Source organism: Pseudorasbora parva, chromosome 5 (assembly GCF_024679245.1).
Source record: "Pseudorasbora parva isolate DD20220531a chromosome 5, ASM2467924v1, whole genome shotgun sequence".
NCBI lineage: Eukaryota > Metazoa > Chordata > Actinopteri > Cypriniformes > Gobionidae > Pseudorasbora > Pseudorasbora parva.
In genome coordinates, this window is record NC_090176.1 from 2,368,950 (window position 1) to 2,393,048 (window position 24,099).

Sequence of the window (24,099 nt, forward strand, 5' to 3'; positions counted from 1 at the left end):
TAGAATTTACCCACCATTGAAAAAAGACCATGATGCTTTGCAGATCTACAGCAACATGCTGTATACAGGTTCTACAGTAAGTATTTGCTCATTTTACAGTAATAATGCTGTAAAAAACTACAGAAATTTGTTACAGTGTACATTTGACTTTCTTGACCACAACATACTTCTAGACAGGCTGGAAAACTGGGTTGGGCTCTCTGGAATAGTCCTCAAATGGTTCAGGTCATACTTAGAAGGGAGAGGTTATTATGTGAGTATAGGTGACCATAAGTCTGAGTGGACATCCATGACATGCGGAGTCCCACAAGGGTCAATTCTTGCACCACTCCTGTTTAACCTGTTTATGCTGCCACTGAGCCAAGAAATGAAAAATAACAAAATTGCTTACCACAGCTATGCTGAAGATACTCAGATCTACTTAGCAATATCCCCTAATGACTTCAGCCCCATTGACTCGCTGTTCAAATGCATTGATGAAGTTAACAACTGGATGTGTCAAAACCATCTACAGTTAAACAAAGATGAAATTCTCAAGGTGAATGCACATCTTGATGCTAATGGTCTAATAACAAAAAAATCAAGTCAGGAATCTTGGAGTGATTTTGGAGTCAGACCTGAGTTTCAGTAGTCATGTCAAAGCAATAACTAAATCAGCATACTATCATCTGAAAAATATTGTAAAGATTAGATGTTTTGTCTCCAGGCAAGACTTAGAGAAACTGGTTCATGCTTTCATCACCAGCAGGGTGGACTATTGTAATGGTGTTCTCATTGGCCTTCCCAAAAAGGCCATTAGTGACATGATCCTGTTTCTTTCTCTCCCCATCTCCTCTGTTATTTCCTTATTGAAGCACTCACCCTCTCATTTGATCATTATTCCCCTCAGCTTTTTCTCTTTGGCAATTAGCCGGTACATTCTCTCCCTCACCTGATGCCTTTTTTCCTCTCATTAATGTCCCTATTTCTTCCACCTCTTTCTACTCGTCTTTGCCTGAGTATTGCATTTTCCTACATGTAAAGAATGTCTGTTTACCTTGTGCCTCTGGCATAGTCCTGTCGTGTTGGAGGCTGATTTATATTAGAGGTACTCCTCTGAGCCGGAGAAGCATCACTCGTCTCTACCGGGCTGACTGTGGTTGCGTTGTCTACAAGCCGAGACCTGAGTTTGAACTTTATTCTACGACTACTGCTCTGAGTTGTTTTTTTGTATTGTACTGAACTCTCTGGCAAGCCTGGTTTTGAATTAAAACTACATTATTTCTCCGCATCTGCTGTCTGATCCTCTTACCTTCATGACAATTAGACAGCTGCAGCTCATACAGAACACTGTAAAGAATTGTAAAGAATTAAATACAAACCCAACAGATCACTCAGATCATCAGGATCAAGTCAGTTCGAAATACCAAGAGTTCACTCAAAGCAAGGAGAGTCTTCCTTTAGTTTTTATGCCAGCCGTAGTTGGAACCAGCTCTCTGAACAGATTAGATGTGCTCTAATACTAGTCACATTCAAATCCAGACTCAAAACACATCATGGCATCAATACATCACAAAGTTGGGACAAGGCCATGTTTTTCACTGTGTGGCATCCCCTCTTCTTTTTATAACAGTCTGCAAATGTCTGGGGACTGAGGAGACAAGTTGCTCAAGTTTAGGAATAGGAATGTTGGCCCATTCTTGTCTAATACAGGCTTCTAGTTGCTCAACTGTCTTAGGTCTTCTTTGTCGCATCTTCCTCTTTATGATGCGCCAAATGTTTTCTATGGGTGAAAGATCTGGAATGCAGGCTGGCCATTTCAGTATCCGGATATTTTTTCTACGCAGCCATGATACCTTAATTGATGCAGTGTGTGGTCTGGCATTTTGTTGGAAAATGCAAGGTCTTCCCTGAAAGAGACGATGTCTGGATGGGAGCATATGTTGTTCTAGAACTGGGATACAAGTTTCAGCATTGATGGTGCCTTTCCAGATGTGTAAGCCCATGCCACACGCACTCATGAACCCCATGCCATCAGAGATGCAGCTTCTGGACTGAGCGCTGAGAACAACTTGGGTTGTCCTTGTCCTCTTTAATCCGGAGGACACGGCGTCCTGGTTTTCAAAAAATAACTTCAAATTTTGATTCATCTGACCACAGAACAGTTTTACACTTTGCCACAGTCCATTTTAAATGAGCCTTAGCCTAGAGAAAACACCTGCGCTTCTGGATAATGTTTAGATCTGACTTCTTTTTTGACCTATAGAGATTTAGGCAGAGACGGTGAATGGCATGGAGGACTGTGTTCACCGACAATGTTTTCTGGAAGTATTCCTGAGCCCATGCTGTCATGTCCATTACAGTAGCATTCCTGTATGTGATGCAGTGCCGTCTAAGGACCCGAAGATCACGAGCATCCAGTGTGGTTTTCCGGCCTTAACCCTTACACACAGATTGTTCAAGATTCTCTGAATCTTAAAATGATATCATGCACTGTAGATGATGACAACTTCAAATTCTTTGCAGTATTTCTTTGAGAAACTCCTTTCTGATATTGCTCTACTATTTGTCTATGCAGCTTTGGGGGAATTAGTGATCCTCTGCCCATCTTGACTTCTGAGAGACACTGCCACTCTGAGAGGCTTTTTTTATACATAATCATGTTGCCAATTGACCTAATAAGTTGCAAATTTGTCCTTCAAATTCCTTATGTACATTTAACTTTTCCAGCCTATTATTGCTACCTGTCCCAACTTTTTGTGTAGCTCTCATGAAATCCAAATTAAGCCAGTTTTGGCATGACGTTTCACAATGTCTCACTTTCAATATTTGAAATGGTATGTACATTATTGTGAATAAAATATAAGTTTAGGAGATTAGTAAATTATTGCATTCCCAATCTGTATAGTGTCCCAATTGTTTTGGAATTGGGTTTGTATACATCATCATTTTATTATTTTTAATTATCTTTACAACTGTATATTTCTATTTCTTATGCATCTGTTGATTATTATTTTTGGTTAGGGCTGTCTTACTGGAAGAGATTGGAAAAGTAGAGCAGTGTGCTTCGCTTCACTCTGCTTGTGGTAGCAGACAGTGTAAAGAAGCGGACATAAGAAAGGGGAGGCCCTGCGGGGCAAAGGTAACGTCCCCTACAGGATCCCGTCTTGGATCAACTTGTAAGGTTTAGGAGAGATTGCGAACCTGCTCCATCTCTTCCATCTCAGATAGTCTTGCCTTTCCTTCACACATTGTAGCAGCATGCTAGTCATAGTCATGTATGCAGAGAAAATCCTCCTAGCCCTTAATTTGAATTGTTTTCCTGAAAAAAATCTTCATTTGAAGGGCTATCTGTTCCTTCTCCCTACCCCTTCACGTGAACGCACAAAACGAAGGGGTAGGGGAAAGGAAAGGGCTAAGGGGTAGAACTGGGATTGGGCCTTCCCATTAATGGCATTCATTTTCGCGTACTCCTCACCAAACCCACCACATGCTTTCGTGGGACTGTTAAAACTCAATGGGCTCAGGGGAAGCAAGAGAGACGTAGAAAGGGGAAGCAAGAGAGACGGACAGGAAAACCACACACACATATTCAGAAAAAGCTCACGTGAGAGTGAGGCAAACTTTCCTTACCTCTCTGCATAAAGCGGGCTTACTAATATGCTCTGCATCCCTAACATTATAAAGAAAACTTGCATTAAACATGGTACTGCTCAAATAACTATACATATGGATATAGCAAGAATCTATATAGCCTCACCTGACATGAATGTAACTCTCTACAAATGACTGCAGCCTCCTCATCTACAGGATGATCTTTTTGTCATGTTGACAGTGTCCTCTTGATGAAAATATCCACAGTGAATGAATGTACCTGCACTGCAAGAAATGCTTTTTTCCCCCTTGTAATTTCCAGTCAAAATATCTAAAGATTTTTAAATCAATGTGGATTTTCTATATAAGAAAGATAACTTAAGTATCTATTCTTGTTTCCTGGAGGACAAATAAAAACAACAACAAAGAAAAAAAAAACACTGCTGGCACTTTAAAAAGGGGGAGAAGACCAAAAGAAACTGGGTTTACTGGCTCACTGAGAATATGCTGGCAGGTTCAGCTGATTGATGGCAAGAACTAAGTATAAGGGTTAAATCAAGCAGAAATAGCTCTTTAATGTAATAGATGCAGGACACAACTGAATAGGGATTCTGTTAAACAATATTACTTTGGTCCCGTTAGATAGTAAATCATGACCCCCGTTTGGTTGCTTTGTCATTTCTTGCCATCACAAAAAATTGACTGAAAAGATTTATAAGGTCGATCTTCAAATGTTATGTTGACTTGCTGCATTGATGCAATGTAGAAACTGATCTTACACTTACAGCACAGTGACTATATCTACTAATAACTCAAGACTTGTGGTGGATTTGGTGGTTGAAAGTGGGTCTTTCATATCTATCCTGCTCTACAGCACTACATAAGTAATGTTGTGCTGTCGCAACTCACACCCAGGCTGGTGATGAATTCAAAAGACCAAATTCAGCTGGATGGATCTCATGGATCGGGACCTAAAGTCTGCACTCCACATAAAAAACAAAGCCTGCTTCCCAATGCCCTTGTTGTGCCAGTAGTATGGTATGAACTACATGATTTAAAAAAATATAAATAAATAATCATGTGCTTATAAAAAAAAAACATCTAAACTGATCAGTTGGTCAATGAAAGTTGTTTTATCTAAAGTGACATCTTATTTATTTACAGTTTCATTTATACATTTAACAGATGCTTTTATCCAAAGTGATACACAATAACAGTATGAACAGTAACAGTAATATACACTGCCATGTTTATTAGACTCGATTAGGAAGCAAGATAGAGAAAAGGAGAAATGCAGGGAAGAAAAAGATGTGTGTACGCAAATGCAATAGGAAGGCACCTAACCTCCTAATCGCCCCCCGGTCGCCACAGCGAATGGCCTCTACTCCAAGTGTGTGTGCTCACTGCTTACTGCTCCTAATGTGTGTGGACTAACTTGCATGGGTTAAAGGCAGAGGACAAATTCCCAGTATGGGCTACTATTCCTGGCTTTCACATCACATCACATCTTATCTGAAGTGGCTCAGAGATATTACGTTAAAATTCTGGATTCTTGGCCAGACAACTCCGGGATCTAATCCCATGGAGAACCAGTGGTTCAATCCTCAAAAGGCAAGTGGACAAGCAGAAGCCCACTAATTGTATCAACTCCCAATAAGGCAAGAATGGATCACCAGTAGTCAGGAATTGGTCCAGAAGCTGATATCCAGCATGCCAGAGCAAATTATTGCAGAGGCTATGAAGAAGGGTCAACGCTGTAAATATTGACTCTCTCAATGCTTTTGGTAATAAAAGCCTTTAAGTGTTATGAAATGCTCATCGTTTTCCAGTATGCCATAGAAACCTGAAGAAAATGTTGTGAAAACAATATGGTCACTGCCAACTGTCACGGCTGTAGTGCTCACAACTCATCAGGTACTGGTGGAATACAGAAACTGAAGAGGAGATTTAACTGGAAGTAACTCAGTTGTGATCTTGCAGAGTATGAGCAAAGAAGAGGAAACATAAAGGAGATGAATCCACTGGAAGTCTCAAATTGGTCACAAAGTCTTTCTTTAGTCTTACTCGTACAGTTTTACAAGGTAATACAATGAAGAGACCAGACGCTGACTGTATCTGTGCTGGGGTGATATAGTGTCCGTGATGAAGGGGAATTGGGATGAATGATGATGGGTTGCAGTGGCTTCATGATACATTATTCCTTTTAGCTGGAGAGGCAGCCGCATCCTTTCCCCAAGATTTGCATTTGTTGTTATCTCTTTGCTCTCTGGACGTGTTTTGCAATGGGCAAAGCCCTGTGTAATGGTATGTAAGAATCAATGGTGAGGCATTGGTCCTGCCTTTTGTTCAAACTGGAAATGTTCCAGTTGCCTTCCACCAAAGTGAAAGTGCCTAGGATTTTTGAATCTTTTTCTAACCCTTGTGCCTCTTAATCGAAGGAGACGTCGGCATGTTATTCAAGCGTTAATGGCAAGGAAACCCTATCTATAAAGAGTCCCACTTATGAGGAGTTTGTGGGTGTTTCTCCTTCATATGCTTCAAGGTCTTAATGACAATTTGTAGCACTTCCTTGTTGTCTTGAATCCAGTATTCCTGTAAATCTATTGTCTTTTATGAATTTAATAAAGGTCTCATCTTTTGTCCAAATATACAGTCACCTATAAAAAATGATCGACTTTTTCGTATGCCAGATGACCTGTAAATGCAAAAACTTTCTTCATTGCAGTTTTGCAAAAGTGTCCATTTTCCAATCGCCTGAAAAACCACCTCATGGGAGCGTAAAAAAAACAATTTGGTGTTTTGGTGAAATTGACATGTTTCCATTTTCAATTCTACTGATGACATAAACCCATACTTCTTTGAGAGAATCCTTGTGGTAATTTTACTTGTAAAGCATTTATAACGCATGGACGATTTCCCCTCCTTTGCAAGTACTCAAGTGAGTCTTAAAATGTCTTTTTAGTGCAAAATTCTTTCCACACTGTTTACAGATGTTGTGACACCTCATGTGATTGTTGAGGCTCTTTTTGAAAAGGAAACTCTCTTCACAGTCAGGACACCTAAAATGTTTCCCTCTTGTGTGAAGTGTCATGTGGGTTTTAAGGGCATTTTTTTGTGCAAAACGCTGTGCACAATGAGAGCACGAAAAAGGCTTCTCTCCAGTGTGAATTCTCATGTGGACATCAAGGCTTCCTTTCTGATTGAAACTCTGTCCACAATGTTGGCAGATGAATGGTCTCTCTCCAGTGTGAACTCTCATGTGGGCATTAAGGTTTCCTTTTTGAATGAAACCTTGTCCACACAGTTCGCAGATGAAAGGTCTGTCTCCAGTGTGAACTCTCATGTGGACACTAAGGTTGTTTTTTAAAGCGAATCTCTTTCCACACTCTTGGCAGGGAAAACCTTTCTTTTTCCTGTGAGTTTTCATGTGGGCATAAAGGCTTTGCATTTGAGAGAAACATTTTCCACACTGTGAGCATTTGTATGGCTTCTCTCCAGTGTGAATTCTCATGTGGATTTCCAGGTTTTGTTTTCGACTGAAATTTTTTCCACACTGACCACAAATGAAACCTTTAGATTTGGTCTTCTGAGTCTTTTCCATCGTCATGGACTTCTCTCCAGTCATGAAATCCTGAAGCTGATCTTTGTCTTCTATATTATTCAGTTCCAGACCCTCATCTTTCAGCGGCATCAGGCCTAAAGCGAAAAAGACAAATCAAGGGTCAAGGTATAATTTATTGTCTCTCTTAGGAGAAATGTGTTTTAGTTTAGAGAACTGCTGCAACGTCAACACACAACACATACAACATTAACAGCCATTCTTATAATATAACCCTATATAATAAAAATCTATTCATACCTTTAAATAATTACATTAAAAAAAAACTCTCAGCACAACCCTTTGTTACCTGCTGTACCAGTCATTGCAGTTATTTAACATACTGCTGTAATTGCTCATTAATTAATTGATACAAAATTAACATTATATAACTGCTCACTCAAAATAATCCTAATCTTCGTAGAAAATGTAGGCGCTGATTACCCCTTGTGCACACACTTGACACGTGTGCGCCATTTAAGGTCACTGTCAATGTGGACCCCAAAACTATTTATAAGAATATTTATAACTTTGATAACTTCACCATGAACCATGACAGAGCTCCTGTCCCCCAATAATCTAGAATCAATGATTACCTCTTCAGTTTTTGTTTACATTAATCTGTAAATAATGGTCATCACACCTGTCCACAAACCCTTCTATGGTCTTTATGTTATCATTAATATTGCAGTCTCTCGTCAACAGGAGCAATAATAAAGTGTCGTACAAAAATGTTATCATGAATTGGTTTGACTGCTGGCTAGCACACTCACTTGTGTTAATAGTAAACAAAAGTGGCGAACTCACACACCCTTGCAGAGCCCCTTGTTTATTTATTGCAACATCCGATAACACTGAATTAAATCTGTTTCATTCTGTTTGTCAAAAATAAATAATAACAATTGATTATAAAAGGATTGACTCGTTAATTACCTAGTTTCTCCAAAAATGTATGTGGTTGAATTGAGTAAAACGCAGAATTAAAATAAAAAAGTAGCCTAGCGTAAGCAGCCAGACTCTCCAAATGCTTTAAAATAAAGTATGTTAATGTAGAGACTGCATCGTTAGTACCACGATTACTTCTATATGCAAACTGATACTGACCTAAAGATAACCACTTCCTTATGCAGCTTTCCAATTATGACCTTCTCAAATGATTTCATAAGATTGAGTGCATGAATTTTTTGAAATTGGGATTATAATAGATTTTTTCCACAGCTCTGGCACTGTGTGAGTATCAATTGAGAGCTGGAAAAGGTGATGCCAGGCCGGTGTGAGCTCCTCAGCAAATGTCTTTAAAGGGTTAGTTCACCCAACAATGTAAATTCTGTCATTAATTACTCACCCTTGTGCCGTTCGACACCCGTAAGACATTTTTTCATCTTCAGACACAGATAAAGATATTTGTGTTGAAACCCGAATGCTCAGAAAGGACTTCATTGACACCAATGTAATTTCCTTTCTCAAGACCCATAAAGGCACTAAAGACGTTGTTACAAAGCCCATCTCCCTACAGCGCCTCTACAATCATTTTATGAAGCAATGAGAATAGTTTTTGTGCACAAAAACCCCCGAAATAACCCCTTGTATAGTGTAGTGGTGCAACGGATCGTCATTGATCCGTGATCCGTTCGGATCAATATCTTCGGTTCGGCACACACGTGATCCACGGATTGATTTCTGGAAAAAAAAAAGAAGTTGTGCGCATGTTCAGTCCACACAGCGTGATCATGGCGAGCAGAGGAACGGAGGAGCTTGAACGCCCCGTGTCATTTAAATCACCGGTGTGGGAGCATTTTGGCTTCCCTGTCAAATATAGTGATGACGGAAAGAGGTTAGTGGATAAAACCATGACGGTATGTAGGCACTGTGGCACAAGAAAGCCATATGACAATGGAAACACATCAAGCATGGCCACGCAATTGAAGCGACATCACCCCGGTGTTTCACTGACAGGAGTGAAAACGAAAGCTGCTCAACAACCGCTTATCACCGCAGCATTTAGGCAGCCCCTTGATGCAAAATCAGACCGGGCTAAAGCCATCACAAACGCTATCGGTGTGTTTATAGGTGCAGACATGAGGCCATATTCAGTTGTGCAAAACGAAGGCTTTAAACACATGCTGAAAGTGCTTGAGCCACGTTACGACATCCCGTCGCGCACTCACTTCAGCGAAAAGATTGCGCCGGATCTTTATGAGCAGGAGAAGAAAAAAGTTGAACTGTCCCGAGCATCATCTGTTGCGCTCACGACAGACGGGTGGACCTCCAGGGGAACGGAGAGCTATGTGACGATAACCGCTCACTTCATCACAGCAGACTGGGAGATGAGAAGTCCGGTGCTGCAAACACGCCCCATCTACGAGAGTCACACAAGCACTCATCTTGCACAGGTACTGACAGAAGCAGTGGAGGAATGGAATATAAAGAGGCCCAATACTAGTAATATCCCAGTCACAACTGATAATGCCAAAAATAAAAAAATGCAGTGAATGAGGCAGGACTGGGCCCACAGACAGGGTGCTTTGCACATGTAGTGAATTTGGCATCACAGAAGGGAATTTCAGTCAATAGGATGGACCGCCTCCTTGGGAGAATCAGAAAGGTGGTTTCCTACTTCCACCGAAGCACAACAGCTGCTCATGTGCTTAAGACAAAGCAAGATATGCTAAAGCTGCCTACTCATAAGCTTATACATGATGTTCCAACAAGGTGGAACTCCACTTATGATATGTTGGAGCGTTATCTGGAGCAGCAGGCAGCTATATACTCTGCATTGACCGACAAGACCCTTAAGAAAAATGTCAAAGACATCATCAGCCTGTCTGATGATGATGTGAATGTAGCAGAAGAGGTCCTCCAGGTGCTTAAACCCCTCAAAACTGTTACATCTCTGCTGAGCATTGAAACTTCACCATCTGTGTCAATGATTCTGCCACTGAAAACAAGGATTCTACAATCCATGGCTCCAAGTGTGGAAGACAGCACCATCACTCGAGATGTCAAGACTGCCATTAGAGAGGACCTGCAGCCCAGATACACTTCACCCCCTACTCTACAGGACTGCCTTCACAGATCTACTGCCCTGGATCCGAGGATCAAGTCCCTGTCTCACATGGACCCAGCACTACGCCAGAGGACATACAGTGACCTTACCACTGAGATTGTGAGCAGTCTGGGCACTGAAGACTCTGATGAGGTAAAGAAAAATAATATTTAAAAATATATATATATTTATTTTCAGTAATAATGATTTTTATTAAATGTCACTGCCACATTTTTCATGTCTATGAAACATGAAAATATATAATAGGTTTAATTAAATCAACAAAATTTTTCCTGCAGGGTCAAGCTGCAGAGTCAACAGGAGCAAACTTGGACACATCTCCTCCACAAAAGAAGTCGGCGATGGCAGAGCTTTTTGGAGAGACCTTTGCCAGCAAAGACATGGACATGACTCCTGCTGACATCATCAAAGAGGAGGTGGCATCCTACCTGGCAGCAAGCAGCATTACAGTGGATGGTGATCCACTGACATGGTGGAAAAGCAATGAGTGTAAATACCCTCATATTGCCAAGATGGCAAGGTGCTATCTCGCTGTGCCAGGCTCTTCAGTTCCTTCTGAGAGAGTGTTCTCAACAGCAGGAGACAGAGACTGCAAAGAGGTCCGCACTCTCCCCAGACAATGTAGACATCCTTGTCTTTTTGAAAAAGAATTTAAAAATATAAGCTCGGGTTTGCTTTGCTTTCTTATTTTATTCTTCTTTGATGATGTGGACATACTATCCATGTTTCAAGGAAGATGATGTGCCTTCTTATGTTGCACTTTAAGTTGTTTTGTTATTAATGGTGGTAATTGGTCCATGTTTAAAGGAAGGAGATGTGCCTTTTTGTGTTGCACTTTAAGTTGTTTTTCATTAATTATGTTAAAAATAAGTTATGCCTTGTGCACTTTAAGTTGATTTTATATATTTTATATTAATAATTTAAGTTTTAATAAACAAAAAGACAAAAATTATGTTTATTTGTCTTTTTTTTTTCTTCTTCTTTGATGGCAGAGGCCGTGCTCGTGAACTTGAGGTGTTCATACATTCTGCCCGTCTTTCCGTCTTTGGTGCTGATGTCTCAGTCTTCACGGATGGTGTTCGTGAGGCGACGGTCTGCAGATCGAGGAGTTAACCATCAGAATCTTCGCTATTTACGTGACGGGAGTCCGGCAACTTATGATTCCTCTCTGCGATAGTCTTCTTCAAATACTACTCTCACTCCAGTGACAATGGCGTTGATAAACGTGAGATCTCTGGCAAATAAGACCTTTATCTTGATCGATTTTTTTCTTTCTCATGAAATAGATTTTTTATTTGTTACTGAGACTTGGCTTAATGCTGGTGAAATGTAGCCTAGAAATCGCGGCAGCAAATTTAATCTGCCCGCGAGTGTCGTCTAGCAACTTTCAATACCCTTCTGAGCTGTATTCGCCTAACTCTTGCCGGGCCAATCACATCGTGTATAGAGTCGGTGGGTGGGGCCATAATGACGACGGCCGAGTTGCGTTTGCGTGCTTCTAGTAAACACAGAAACTGGCGAACGGCGGTCTTTTGAATCAGCTCTGACCGAGACTCTGGAAGACTTGGAGTTAAGCTTTTCTCTGACAAAAGAACAAAGAACGGCACTGAAGTCATTCTTAAAAAGGGAAGATGTGTTCAGAGTTTTGCTGACCGGATACGGCGAATGTTTAATCTATCAACAAGCTCCGTTTCACCTTTTATCGCGTCCCTCGGATTGAGCCGTCAATGGTGAGTTTCCAGACCAAACATCTTGATGTGGGTCTGGCTTGTCAGGCTATGTGAAATGACCTCTCTTTCTGAACTCTCCCCTCCTGGCTGCAGTTTTAGTACCCCTAGGTCTGTTGGTCGTGGCGGTGGTCTTGCAGTTGTTTTTAATGACAAGTTTAAGTGTTGACTTAAACTTCTGCATCTTTTAGCACTTTTGAATCTCAGTTAATTATGCTGAATTCTTTTAAAGACCCTGTAAAGTCAAAATTAAGTATGTGATCTGAGTTTGTCACACCACAGAAAAATATGTTATTAAACACCCAGCCAAATTATGGCTGAGCAAAAATAAGAGATCAAAATCTTGAAAAAATGAGCAGTATTCTCTGCTCTCAAACGCTGGAGGCGTGTCCGATGGCTGCGCCGAAACCACCCCCACTCGCGGGAAAGCTACCTCCGCCTCACTCAAATGCCATACATTTGAGCCTCCAGTATTTTTTTACGGTCTATGCTCCAGAGCCAGAAACAAACTAAGGCTGGTTTCACACTGCACGCGTTAGCAGGGCGTAAGCAGCGCATGTTTTTTTCGGCACCCTTGTTAACAGATTAGAGCAATCACACCGTTTACTAATAATACTCACTGTTAATATTCACACAAATTATTAAACCCAGAGCATATTAAAGGGGGGGTGAAACACTCAGTTTCAGTCAATCTCATGTCAATCTTGAGTACCTATAGAGTAGTATTGCATCCTTCATATCTCTGAAAAGTCTTTAGTTTTATTATATTTATAAAAGAAAGATAGGCTGTACCAAGTCTTTCCGGAAAAAAACGAGCGGCTGGAGGCGTATCGTGTGGGTGGAGCTAAAGAATGACGAGCGCGGAGCTACTGCACGAGAGCTTCTGAAAGCTGACATCGTCAAGCGTAGAAAATAAAACATTACTCTAATAAACCATGGCTATCAATCAGATTCAACTAATACGATCCAGAATCGGATCCGGAGGATGAAATAAACTGAATAGGAGAAACAGCAACAGCAGGACGTCCGTCTCTGTGGTATGGACTGTATTTAGTGGTCTGTCAACATTTGCGTTTGTTTACTCGTGGTTTATGATGACATGATTTGGTTTATGGACTATTGTATGCGACTAAACCTTAGCAGTAGCAAGCAAAACAGTTTTGCACGTCAGACTAGTGTATAAAAAAACAATGGAGTAACGTTAGTGCATCTGAATGATGAAGCACGCTTTGAGAGAACGCTAGCCTTATGTTTGGGTGGTTTTACAATAAACAAACTGACATATTAGTCAGCTAAACAAATGTATTTAAACACACACCATAGATCGCATGCTCCATTGATAAATTAACTAACGTTATACGATCGTGTTGTTTACTGATGTTTACTTACGCGACGATAGCCAACAGCACAGACATTTGAAGCAGTTTTACTCACCGCCTGCTTCCAAAGCAGGACCAAACCTTTATCGCTGGGACCACTCCGTCAAAAACACACTTCTTTTTTGAAGTCGCTTGACGTCACCCATAGGAATAAAGTGGAGCGCGGCACAACAGACGTGTTGCACGGACGAGTGGATCTGCAGCTGAGTGTTTATTGGCGTGCGTTTGCTCTCTCGCTCTAGTCACGCGCGCGTACCCTTCCAGGAGAAGAGCCCGTACGGCCCATAGAAGGACCTTCCGCTCTATTAACGTCAAGCCGATCCATACTCAAAAAAAACTCTCCGAAACTTGTGAGAAACCGGAAGGAGTATTTTTGACACAGAAATACTCCATCAAACGTCCAACATTAGTTTTTGAAACTTTGTCTATGTTTAGGATGGGAATCCAAGTCTTTAACAGTGGAAAGCTCAGTATGCATGAAACAGCATTTCACCCCCTTTAAGGTTACTTTTATCATGTAAACTACCTATACAACATGTTATATGCATGTGTTTTTGGGACAGAGGGGAAAACGGTCACATTTACAGCATATATGCCCATCATAAATCACGAGAATAAAGTATTCTCGTAAGTTTATAATATGCCATTGAAAATACATACGGGTGAGGGGTTTGAATGCCGGTCACCATGTTGCCCCTCCATCTTGAAATTACATTAGCCAAAGAGGGACATAGCCGTAAATTCAAGCTTCGCCTTTCGCGTTTTAACACATGATGGCACCGTGTCGAATGTGAAGAGGGGGATTGCAATGGTAATCTTGGACTAAATCGGCCACCGTAGGAGTTAAAACGAAATCAGAATTGAGAGGAACAGAAACTATTATTCACTGGATGGTGATATACCTTTTCGCCGCTAGATGGGGGAAAATATCACAGTGTAGCTTTAAGCTTCAGAACGGCTTATCAGAATCCTATGGGGTGACGTCACGGACACTACGTCCATAATTTTTTTTACAGTGTATGGTTTCAAACCACCAAACTGCTGAAATCACGTGACTGTGGCGATCCGAATTCTGAATCGATACACTGATTCATAATGGTTTGAAGCTTTAACGATGAAATCTACAGAACGTTTTATAAATGAGACCCCAGATCAGCTGCAAGCCGATCCGTAGATCTAGCTAATGGTGCAACGGAGGCCTAAAGCTCAGCGGCAAAGCAACTGCAAGGTTTTCAGTTTAAGGAAAACAAATTAAACAAACATCCCTAGTTGTATGCGTTACTCTCATCCTGGTGTTTTTGCCCTATTATGACATATATTCAGCAGCAGCTCGCCCCTGCTAATAATGGTATTACTTTAGAATGAGTTTAGAAACTCTCCAGAATGATTTGAACGTCGTTACGTTTATCATGTTAGTGCAGTAGCGAATAGGCGGTGTTCCCTGGGCTCAGTTCGCTCAGCCCTACAGTGCTGTAATTTAAGCCAATGGTTTCCCGTTTACTACGCAGAAGGGAATAGGCGCGAGAAAAGGAGAAAACCTACAAGAGAAGCTTTTCCCAAGGTTGGTTCGATCGAAAGGCTTGGCTAACTAGCTGTGGTTCGCCAAGGAAATATTTAGCTTTCCTTGCTTACCGTTTAAAACAAGTGCTTCTGGTAGCTCGTAGACCTGAAACTCCAATTCACTCACTTTGAACCACACACACACTAGGTCTCTCTCTCTCTCTCTCTCTCTCTCTCTCTCTCTCTCTGTCTCTCTGTCTCTCACACTCATGCCATGTTTTGCCACATTTGCCATTAAAATAGTGATCTCAACGTAATGTAGCCATGTTTGCTTTGCTTTTTTCCCCCTTCTTATTCAAAGTTCAAAACAGATGTTATCCATTATCCAAATGTCAATTTCTATTTGAAGTGAACTTTTAAGATTAGATTGTTTTATTCCCCATTATAATTTATCGTTGTGCGTTTGCACTTTTTAAAATCTGGACACGGAGCATACTAAACATGCAACTTGTTCATTATCATTACCTGTGAAACTATTGATTTCTACGTGGCAGTTAAATTAAAATAGCCTTCTTAGACTATCAGTATTGACTGGTTTGAGTTATTTTATTGGTATAGAGAAGGGACATGGCCTCAAATGCACCATAATGCAGGAAATCATACCCAGATAGCATGGTGACATTGATTCAATGTTGAAATTCCATCAGAATCATCATTTTGGTTGAGGTTGAAATTTCAATGCTAAGTAATATTGGATCAATGTTGAAAATTCAATGCTAACACCATACTGGACCAAGGTTGAAAATTCACTGCTAAATAATATTGGATCAATGTTGAAAATTCCATGCTTTTCAGTGTTGAAAAGACAAACATTGAATCAATGCTGATGTTTGGTCATCTTAATTCTCCACCGGTGAGGCTTACGGTCAATCTATCTGTCACATTATTCAACATGTTAAGGCAAGTCCAAATCAATTGGCTACATTTGTGTGAATGTGAGCACATTTATTATCCTCAAAGGATACGACGAGTACACCAACGAGTGTGTGGATTAACAAAGAATACATAATTGTAAGCCTTTCTTTACATTTTTCTGGAAGAGTTAAAATTGTATGCGTGTTTGATTTCTGACTCTTCCAATAAGAAAGCTGTAAAAACTATGAATCTTTTTAAAAGGTATATTATTTTCCTGCTTACTGGCATGTAATGTTGTCATTCTGTGTTTCATGTTATTAAAATAAAAAATGTAAAAAACAAATAAAAAAAACAAAGAACTTCAACCATAAATGTAGTCTATCAGTTTTAAATAAATAAAAATGTAGCCTATTATTATTATTATTTAAATCATGTAGAATGTACATGCATTTCATTATTTATCTAAAGAATACAGAGTTAATGAAGAATTTAGAATATGTGTCCCTTTCGAATGCGCCACAATCCAATCCAGCAGGTGGCGGTAATGCACCTTCAAGACATCCACCAATCAGATCAAAGCAAGCGCAGCTGAACAGACTTCAATCGCAAAAAAGAGACACACAGGACAACGACCGTTTTTTTTAGAGGTAAGTGGCCTACAAAAATATATGTATAAAATTCATCTCAATTTTAATTTAGTATTTTTATTCATCTTTATGTTTTACAACTTGTTTGCTTCTCCTGAGCGAGTTTTAGTGAACTGCAATGTTAATAATAGTCACATGAGCGCCCTCGTAAGTTACACAACCAACGGCCAGGATAATCTTAATACATTGAGTTTCAGTTTGTTTTTCACCAAACCATATCATATTTATATTCATTTTTTTTCCCTTAAGATTGGCATATACACTGTGAATTGCGTCCGAATTCTGACTCGTGCAACTCTTTTTTTCTTTTTCTTTTTCTTTTTTTTGTCGTGCGTCGTTTGTTGTGAGGTGTTCATCTAGTTACGGTGCTGCGCATGCATTCGTTGACTTGTGAGTCGATCCTATTTGATTCATTTTGAGACCATATAGGATCGACTCAAGTCAATGAATGCATGCGCGGATCCACAAACATATCTTACTCGTTGCACACAGATGAATCATCCTATATTCGTCCAGTGTATAAACGAGAGGCGATCGGAAGGTTAGATGAATTTCTGGCTTGTCAGTAATTGTCTTCGCCACTCGTGAGAGTATCTCACAGCTGAAGCAGAGCTAGAACTGATTGACCTGTTAGCGCGGTGAGGGGAAATACAATCAGTTCATAACTGCTTCAGCTGTGAGATATCACGAGAGCAGATCACAATTACATCATTACAGTTTAATCTTTAATGCAGCAAGAAAAAGAAAAGAAAAGAGATCTTTAAGTTCTGTTGGCAGCTATATCAAACTACAGAAATTTAGTAAACAGTTGTGCCTCCAGTTCGTGTTGTAAATGGAAAAAAATCTCTTCCAAACCACCATGTAGCCTATACAGCTCCTCTTTTATTTTCTTAATTTAGCTATTTGGTCATTCATTTACTTGTTTCATTTTCACACTTTATTTATTTACTATTAAATACAATAATATTATTAGATAAAACACCGGATATATTCACTTTGCTCTTTCATTCATTGTGTGACTGCTGGTCCTTTAAAGTCTATACTAAAATGCCTTAAATCTGAATTTAATGTTACCGTTTTAACTGGGATATCAAGATTTTGATACAATTTAAAGTTTCACTTCATTTTGTAGTAGGCTATATTTGTAATGTATAATTAATCACATTTCCAAATATTTACTAACTTCTTGTTGTTTTAGATGCCATGAATGCTGATAAAAAGAGGCATCAGAGTTTATCTTTGCTGGGACGGTGCAAAACTGGCTCCATTACAACCTGAAAGGCTTCGGGGCATTGCTCATGGTGGAAACCCCTGAGTTTGGAGTATTTTATTCTTTCTTCTACCTTCTTTCTTTCAGTAGTACTGTGTCATTTCTGTATTTATTGGCAAGTTTACATTTGTATTTACTTCCATTTTGCAGATGCACGTTGTCATGTTTTTCCAGGCTCTTCTCATTTGTGTCATAAATTCAGATGTAATTGTTTTAAATCAATGTGAGATTTCCTGATGTAACTGTGGTGGCATAAATAAATACATTTGCATCTAAACTGAAGGATGTTGTTTACTTTGAGTGACTTTTTGATGCAAAATCATATCGACTGCAGCCACACATGGTCTCTGATCAAAATCAAAAATAAAATAGAGACAAATGAACTGGCATAGAATCCTGCTGTACATAAAGCAAGATTGATCTATTTTTCATTGTTGAAATAACATTATTTCACGGTGCAAACCTGATGAAAAATCAATGATATATTTCAACATTGATTCAATGATATTTTGATTGATGCATTAACATTGATTCAACATTGTTTCACTTAAATAAGTGGTTTAATTTTAGTTGGAAAACTATTGATTTTAAGCCCATCTTGATCTATTTTTCATCGTTGAAATAACATTATTTCAGGGTGCAAACCTGATGAAAAATCAACATTCTCAACATTGACATCTCAACATTGATTCAATGATATTTTAGTTGATGCATTAACATTGATTCAACGCTGATTCACTGTTTGTCTGCTATCTGGGTATCTACTAAATTTTACCACCAGATAATTCACTGAGGATCACAGGACTGAGCTCAGCTTTGAGAATGAAACTAACCTGTTTGTTCCTCAGCTTCTTCTTGTTTCAAGCTGAACACATCTTCAATCTTTATGTCTTCACTCTCCTGTTTATGAAACGCCATCTTTATAACAGTGTCAGGTGGATCTCAGAGGCTTCTCCAGGAGTTTTCCTGTGTGTTTGGACAAAGTCATGTTTAGAGAAGAACAATAATTCGCTGAAAGAAAAATAATTCTGTCTCAATTAGTTTCCTAGTTCAGTACTTATTAAATAGTTAATGGCCTTTAAAATAGCCACACAAAAAACACTACTTTGCATTTGGTATTTAAGGATTTGTATATATAGATACATGTAGTTGCGTGTTCTGAGTTAACACAATCAGAGCGTAAAAAACGGGATATTTTACGGGAAAATACTAAAACGGGAAGACAGCGGGAAAAGAGCTAAAATACGTGAGAAACCCGGGAAAAACGGGAGGGTTGACAGCTATGTTACAGTACTAAAATGAAAACATTTGTGGTTTGCCTAAAACAGTAATTCATGTTTTGTTGTCGTTGTATTTTTACACTGTTTTGAGCGGCAGGATTCATCAGCGCGCGGTGATGAATCGGTGAATCATTTGACAAAGCATTCGATTCATTTGAGTCGGAGTTTTCAAAAGCTCCGTTTCTGCAGTGTCTGAATTCGTGTTTACCATGAATTAATTACCGAAATATGTCGCGATAATAGTCACACCTTGAGTTACTCACATGTGAATATGCTTCCCTTAAATAAATTAACCCTGGTTTATAGTAAAACTGTAGTAACTATGTTTTTTTATTACCACTTACAAACAGTTTTACCACAAACACCATGGTTAAACTATGGTTAGAGTACAAAAGTTATGGTTCATTTGTGGTTACCATGGTTTAACTATAATAATAACCATGTATTTTTGTTTGTTTTATTTGTAGTAAAACTATGGTTATTTTTCAGAAGGAATTTACTAACAAAAATACTGCACTAATATGACATATGAGGCATATAACGATGTTTTCAATAATACATCAGTTTGCACCTCTTGTAAAAGCTATCAAATTGGTATCTGTATCTATTGTAATTCGAAAAACCAAACCTTTCTTCAGTCTTAACAGTCGCAGGAGCGCGGCGCAGCTTTATGATGTCATTGCAGAGCAAAATAAAAGTCCTGTTAACTGCGGTGTCTAATATCACAGAAGATCATAGAATATAATGTTTTATTACATGTTGTCCAATTATGTGAAAATATGTAATGTTTGCATGGAGAAACTATTATCAGATACCCCAATATCAAAATGATCAAATTGTGACAAATGTGATTTCAAAAACATTAAAAATAGTGTATGAGTTTCTTAAAGCAGAGTTTGTATGAGTAAGTAGCACTGAAATGCATCTATTTCAGGAATCAGTAGAAGATAACTGAAAAAAGATCCCTTGTGTAACTGGTTTCTGCACTCAAACATGTCCTGTTTTAGACAGAATATCACATATTAGATGTGCTACAGACTCTTGCAATGAGAGTTATTATTGGGCAGCATTTATTTGTATTCATCTATTTATATTTACATGCATTCCATCTATTAAATCACAAAGAAAATACTGTCCCACAGCAACATGAAAATAGTGTAGATTAGTGTACAATGTTTTATAATAATAATTTACTCTTTTTAGTGTCCATTTCATTCATTTAACATTTAATATTAGCATCCAAGTTATTTGACATATTTGAACATTTAAAAAAGTGTTTAACACAGTAGTTATGTTCCCTGCCCAATCAGCAAATTTCCTTTGGCAGATCTGGGCCAAATGTACAGCTTAGACGTTGCCCAGATTAGTTTGTGTTTGCCAGCCCAGCTCTGGCCTAGCCTGGTTCCTCGTACATTTCATTTGTACACAGAGTCTGGCCACTCTCCATTGACAAGGGTTTATTTCTGCGAAGGCGGGCACTCTGTTGAGGTTTAAAACTATTGGATCTGTCCTGAGCCACTCTGGATCTGCCATAACCAATCGCTAACTTTTGGTCGTGACGTATGTCATGCGCCCTTCGCCTGTTTCACTCATGGAAATCTGACAAAGTAAAAGTGCACATGTGCAGGCCACCTCAGTAATAAAACTATAGGATAAAACCTAGAACTCGTGCATTTGGATTGTGATTTATTTACGTCACGATGGAGAGGAGAGTTCTGTGACCGGGAACGCGGCGCTCACGTGGTCCGTAACATCATTGTATGCTGTAAATAAAATGTCATATGCTTGGTATGATAATAAATGCTGCTATAAATAACGGACCAATTCAAATGTTTAAGTGCTTTTATTTTAATTTGTTTGAGCGGTGATGAAATATATTGCTCTTGTAAATACTTTCCAGCATTTTAAGGAAATACAAGTCTAGAAATGCATCCTAATAACAGCAAAGCAACCGTATGGTGTTCTGCAGTGGTCAAAAATGATTACAAACAGTGAATTTTGAAGTGATATATTGTTGAAAACTCGGAGATGTGAATTCGGACAGCTGTTACATCAACACGGCCGGGGATTTTTCCGCGGGTGGTGAGAGACGGATGGCAATAAAATCACTGACCAGTCCCTGTAACTTAAATGATGGCAATACCTTCCGACCCCACGAGAAACAGTTACCGTCCGAATAGCTTCAGCCAACTCCTTCATCACTAACGAAGCGATCTGGAACATCAAACTTTTCCCGAATTTACCCTGTTGGAGGGCCACAACAAACCCCAGCAAAGACTGTTATTGCTCCGGCTTTAACTTCTGGATATTCAGCAGCGGTGCCACAATGCAATGAATGGTTTCGTTCGCATCTTTCTCCGCCGCCATTACTGAACTAACGTTACATCTCAAACTAGTGCTCGACATCAACGTCATCGTTCTCAGCCACTCCCTCTGTTCGCGGATTGGACCGGTAAAAATTTGTTCGGAGAAAACCTAAGACTACACAGCAGTCCCAGACGTAGTACTGAAGGAAAATGAAAATTGAGCGGAAGTACGTAGGAGGGCAGAGCCAGGCTAGCTCTGGCCCACTTCTTACCACAGCTCAGCCAAAGCAGTGCCATAACTCCACCAAACATGAGCCAAACAACTAAAATTTATGTGGCCCTTATATGGAATTTTAGTATGGCTGAGTTTTGTTAAAATCTAATGACCCTTATTATGTAAAAGTCTTACTAACTCCATGGTAAATAAAACAACAAAATTGTATTCAATATTTTACTTTTGACAAATGTTTACAGTAACTCAGAACCATTTATATTAATATAAATAACATTCAAAGTGTCTAGACTTAATTTTACATAACATTTCAAGTGTGTATTTTGCTCAAATAGTAATGTGAGTTAAAGTAGAGGGCGAGGGGGTCACAGTAACTTGCTACAGATAACAAACAACAACTTTACATCTTCATGTCCGGTGTACAACCCCTGAAGCCTACACGCACCGGCAGCAGCATTCGGCACCTGTCTGTGGCGACTCAGGAAGTTGTTTAAAATCCTGCCGTGCCATAGAGCACCATTTCAAGGTTTTATATTAAATTTATTCGGCGGTAAGCAACATCATATGTAAAGCAAAGCAGTCTTGCAGACCACCTTGCAATTCGCACTGCAGCAAGGCCAGTGCCTTTGGATGCGAGCAGGGTAGTGAGTGCTTGATGGTCTGTGCGTAACACAAAGTGATGTCCCTAAAGGTGGGTTCTCCACCTTTCTACTGCCCAAACACATGCCAGTGCTTCACGTTCAACAGTGGAATATTTCCTTTCAGCAGAAGAAAGTGTTCTGGATGCAAACGCTACCACTCTCTCTGTGAAATCTGAATGAAGTTGACTAAGTACAACCCCTAGCCCATAGTCAGAGGCATCCGTAGTTACATATGTAGGCAGTTTGGGGTCGTACAGTGCTAGGGCAGGACCCCCAACAATCGTAGGGATCGTAGGGAGGATGTGTTATGTGGGGCAGATGCATTGGCCACGATCTTGATCTGGTTGAAGCCCCTCTCTGGATATGGTGTGGCCTAGGATCCGCAAAGAAGTCTGGTTGAGCTTACACTTCTGCATGTTCAACTTGAATCCCGCCTCATTCAAAGCATGTAGCACCTTTCTTAGATTGGCATCATGCTGCTGTTGAGTGGTTCCGTAGCAAATCACATCACCCAGGTATGCTTGTACTCCTGGTATGCCTGCTAGTATGGTTGTCATCATCTTCTAGAATGCTGATGGAGCTGAAGCAAGGCCAAATGGGACCCGGCAGAAACGTAAAAGTCCACTGTGAAAACAACACCTGCACCACTTACACCCGTCAAGCTGCCAGATGGACCATGGGAAAAGGTGGCCATTGACATAACCAGTCCTTTCGAACTGGCTACATGGGACGGTCATTACGCCATCACTCTCACAGTCTACTATAGCAAATGGCCAGAAGTAGCTTTTGCCGCTACAGTCACAACAGAGGTAATTATTTAGTTTTTAGCAACAGTGTTCAGTCGTGAAGGAAATCCGACCTGCTTGGTCTCTGACAATGGATGTCAGTTTACTTCCCATGCATTTGCTAATTTCCTGAGAGAGAGAGAGAGAGAGAGAGAGAGAGAGAGAGAGAGATAAAGCATCTGCGTTCCAGCGTCTACTATCCAAGAGCCAATGGAGCGATTGAGAGATTTAATAGGGTATTAAAAGTGTCTCCAGACTGCAGAAAGAACACACAAGCCGTGGAAACAAGCAGTGTCCTGTCTCACACAAAATTGCATCACACGAACAAGTCAACAAATCAACAAAACAGTAAGGAGTATACAGACAGAAAGAGAGGAGCAAAAGTGCCCACCTTCCAAGTGAACGATGCAGTGCGAGTCCGGAGACCGGAACATGTCCATAAGGCGTCATCCAAATACACAGAACCTTTGACAGTCGTAAAGAAGTTTGGGCCAAGTACTTACCTTCTCAGCATGGTCGGAAATGGAATGCCTCAAAGCTGGCGCGTTTCTCAAAGGAGACTCTAGCTTGTATCAGTGAGAACAACGAGACTACACTGGATGGACTCACTGTGACCGAGGATGTGCAAGTTGGGCAAGAACCAGCCCCTAGACGCATCCCCAGAGTCAGAAAACCACCTCAGTGGTTAACAGACTTTGAGAGATGAATAGGATACAGAACCAACGTGTGAATGGTGAATATTATGTGAAAACAAATTGTCATACTGTTTTGAGGTCTGAGTTCTAATAGCTAGATGAGAATAACTTCACTTCAGGTTACATTTAAAGTTAAAGGGATACTTCACCGTTTTTTAAACTATGTTATTCCCTTAACTAAAATGAGTTGATACATACCTCTGTCGTCTGAGTGCGTGCACTTAACCTCTCTGACGCGGGGTGACATTCTGATAGCATTTAGCTTAGCACACTAATCACAGTTCATTCCTATGGAACCAAACAGAGATCAAGTTAGAAGCAACCAATCAACTCCACGTTTCCCCTATTTAAATACAGTTACACGAATAGTTGGACGATCAAGTATGGTGACACAAAATAAAACGTAGTGCTTTTTTAACCGAGTTAAAAAGGAAAACTATAATGTATGGCGGAATAGCACTTCTGAGAGTACTTCAACTCGGCG

At 39.9% G+C, this 24,099-nt stretch overlaps 1 protein-coding gene across 2 annotated transcripts; it reads right to left on the bottom strand.

Annotated features, from left to right (window-relative positions):
* Positions 1-5,732: 5,732 nt before the first annotated feature.
* On the bottom strand, positions 5,733-23,668 carry LOC137075905 (gastrula zinc finger protein XlCGF8.2DB-like). 2 transcript variants are annotated; one of them, XM_067444857.1, is made up of 3 exons: positions 23,312-23,668; positions 18,510-18,642; positions 5,733-7,269 (listed from the first exon to the last, which is right to left on the bottom strand). In XM_067444857.1, the coding sequence occupies exons 2-3, from the start codon at positions 18,592-18,594 to the stop codon at positions 6,470-6,472; spliced, it is 885 nt and encodes a 294-aa protein (XP_067300958.1). In that variant the 5' UTR covers positions 18,595-18,642; positions 23,312-23,668; the 3' UTR covers positions 5,733-6,469. The 2 variants fall into 2 exon arrangements, with proteins under 2 accessions (XP_067300958.1, XP_067300957.1); XM_067444856.1 differs by lacking the exon at positions 23,312-23,668 and adding an exon at positions 19,585-19,627.
* Between the last annotated feature and the right edge of the window lie 431 nt (positions 23,669-24,099).

Bases quoted from the DNA above. Each gene is read 5' to 3' on its own strand.
- LOC137075905 (XM_067444857.1), bottom strand. From the start codon at position 18,594: ATGGCGTTTCATAAACAGGAGAGTGAAGACATAAAGATTGAAGATGTG. The intron at 7,270-18,509 runs GTTAGTTTCATT...TTTTCGCTTTAG, and splicing joins AGAAGCTGAGGAACAAACAG to GCCTGATGCCGCTGAAAGAT.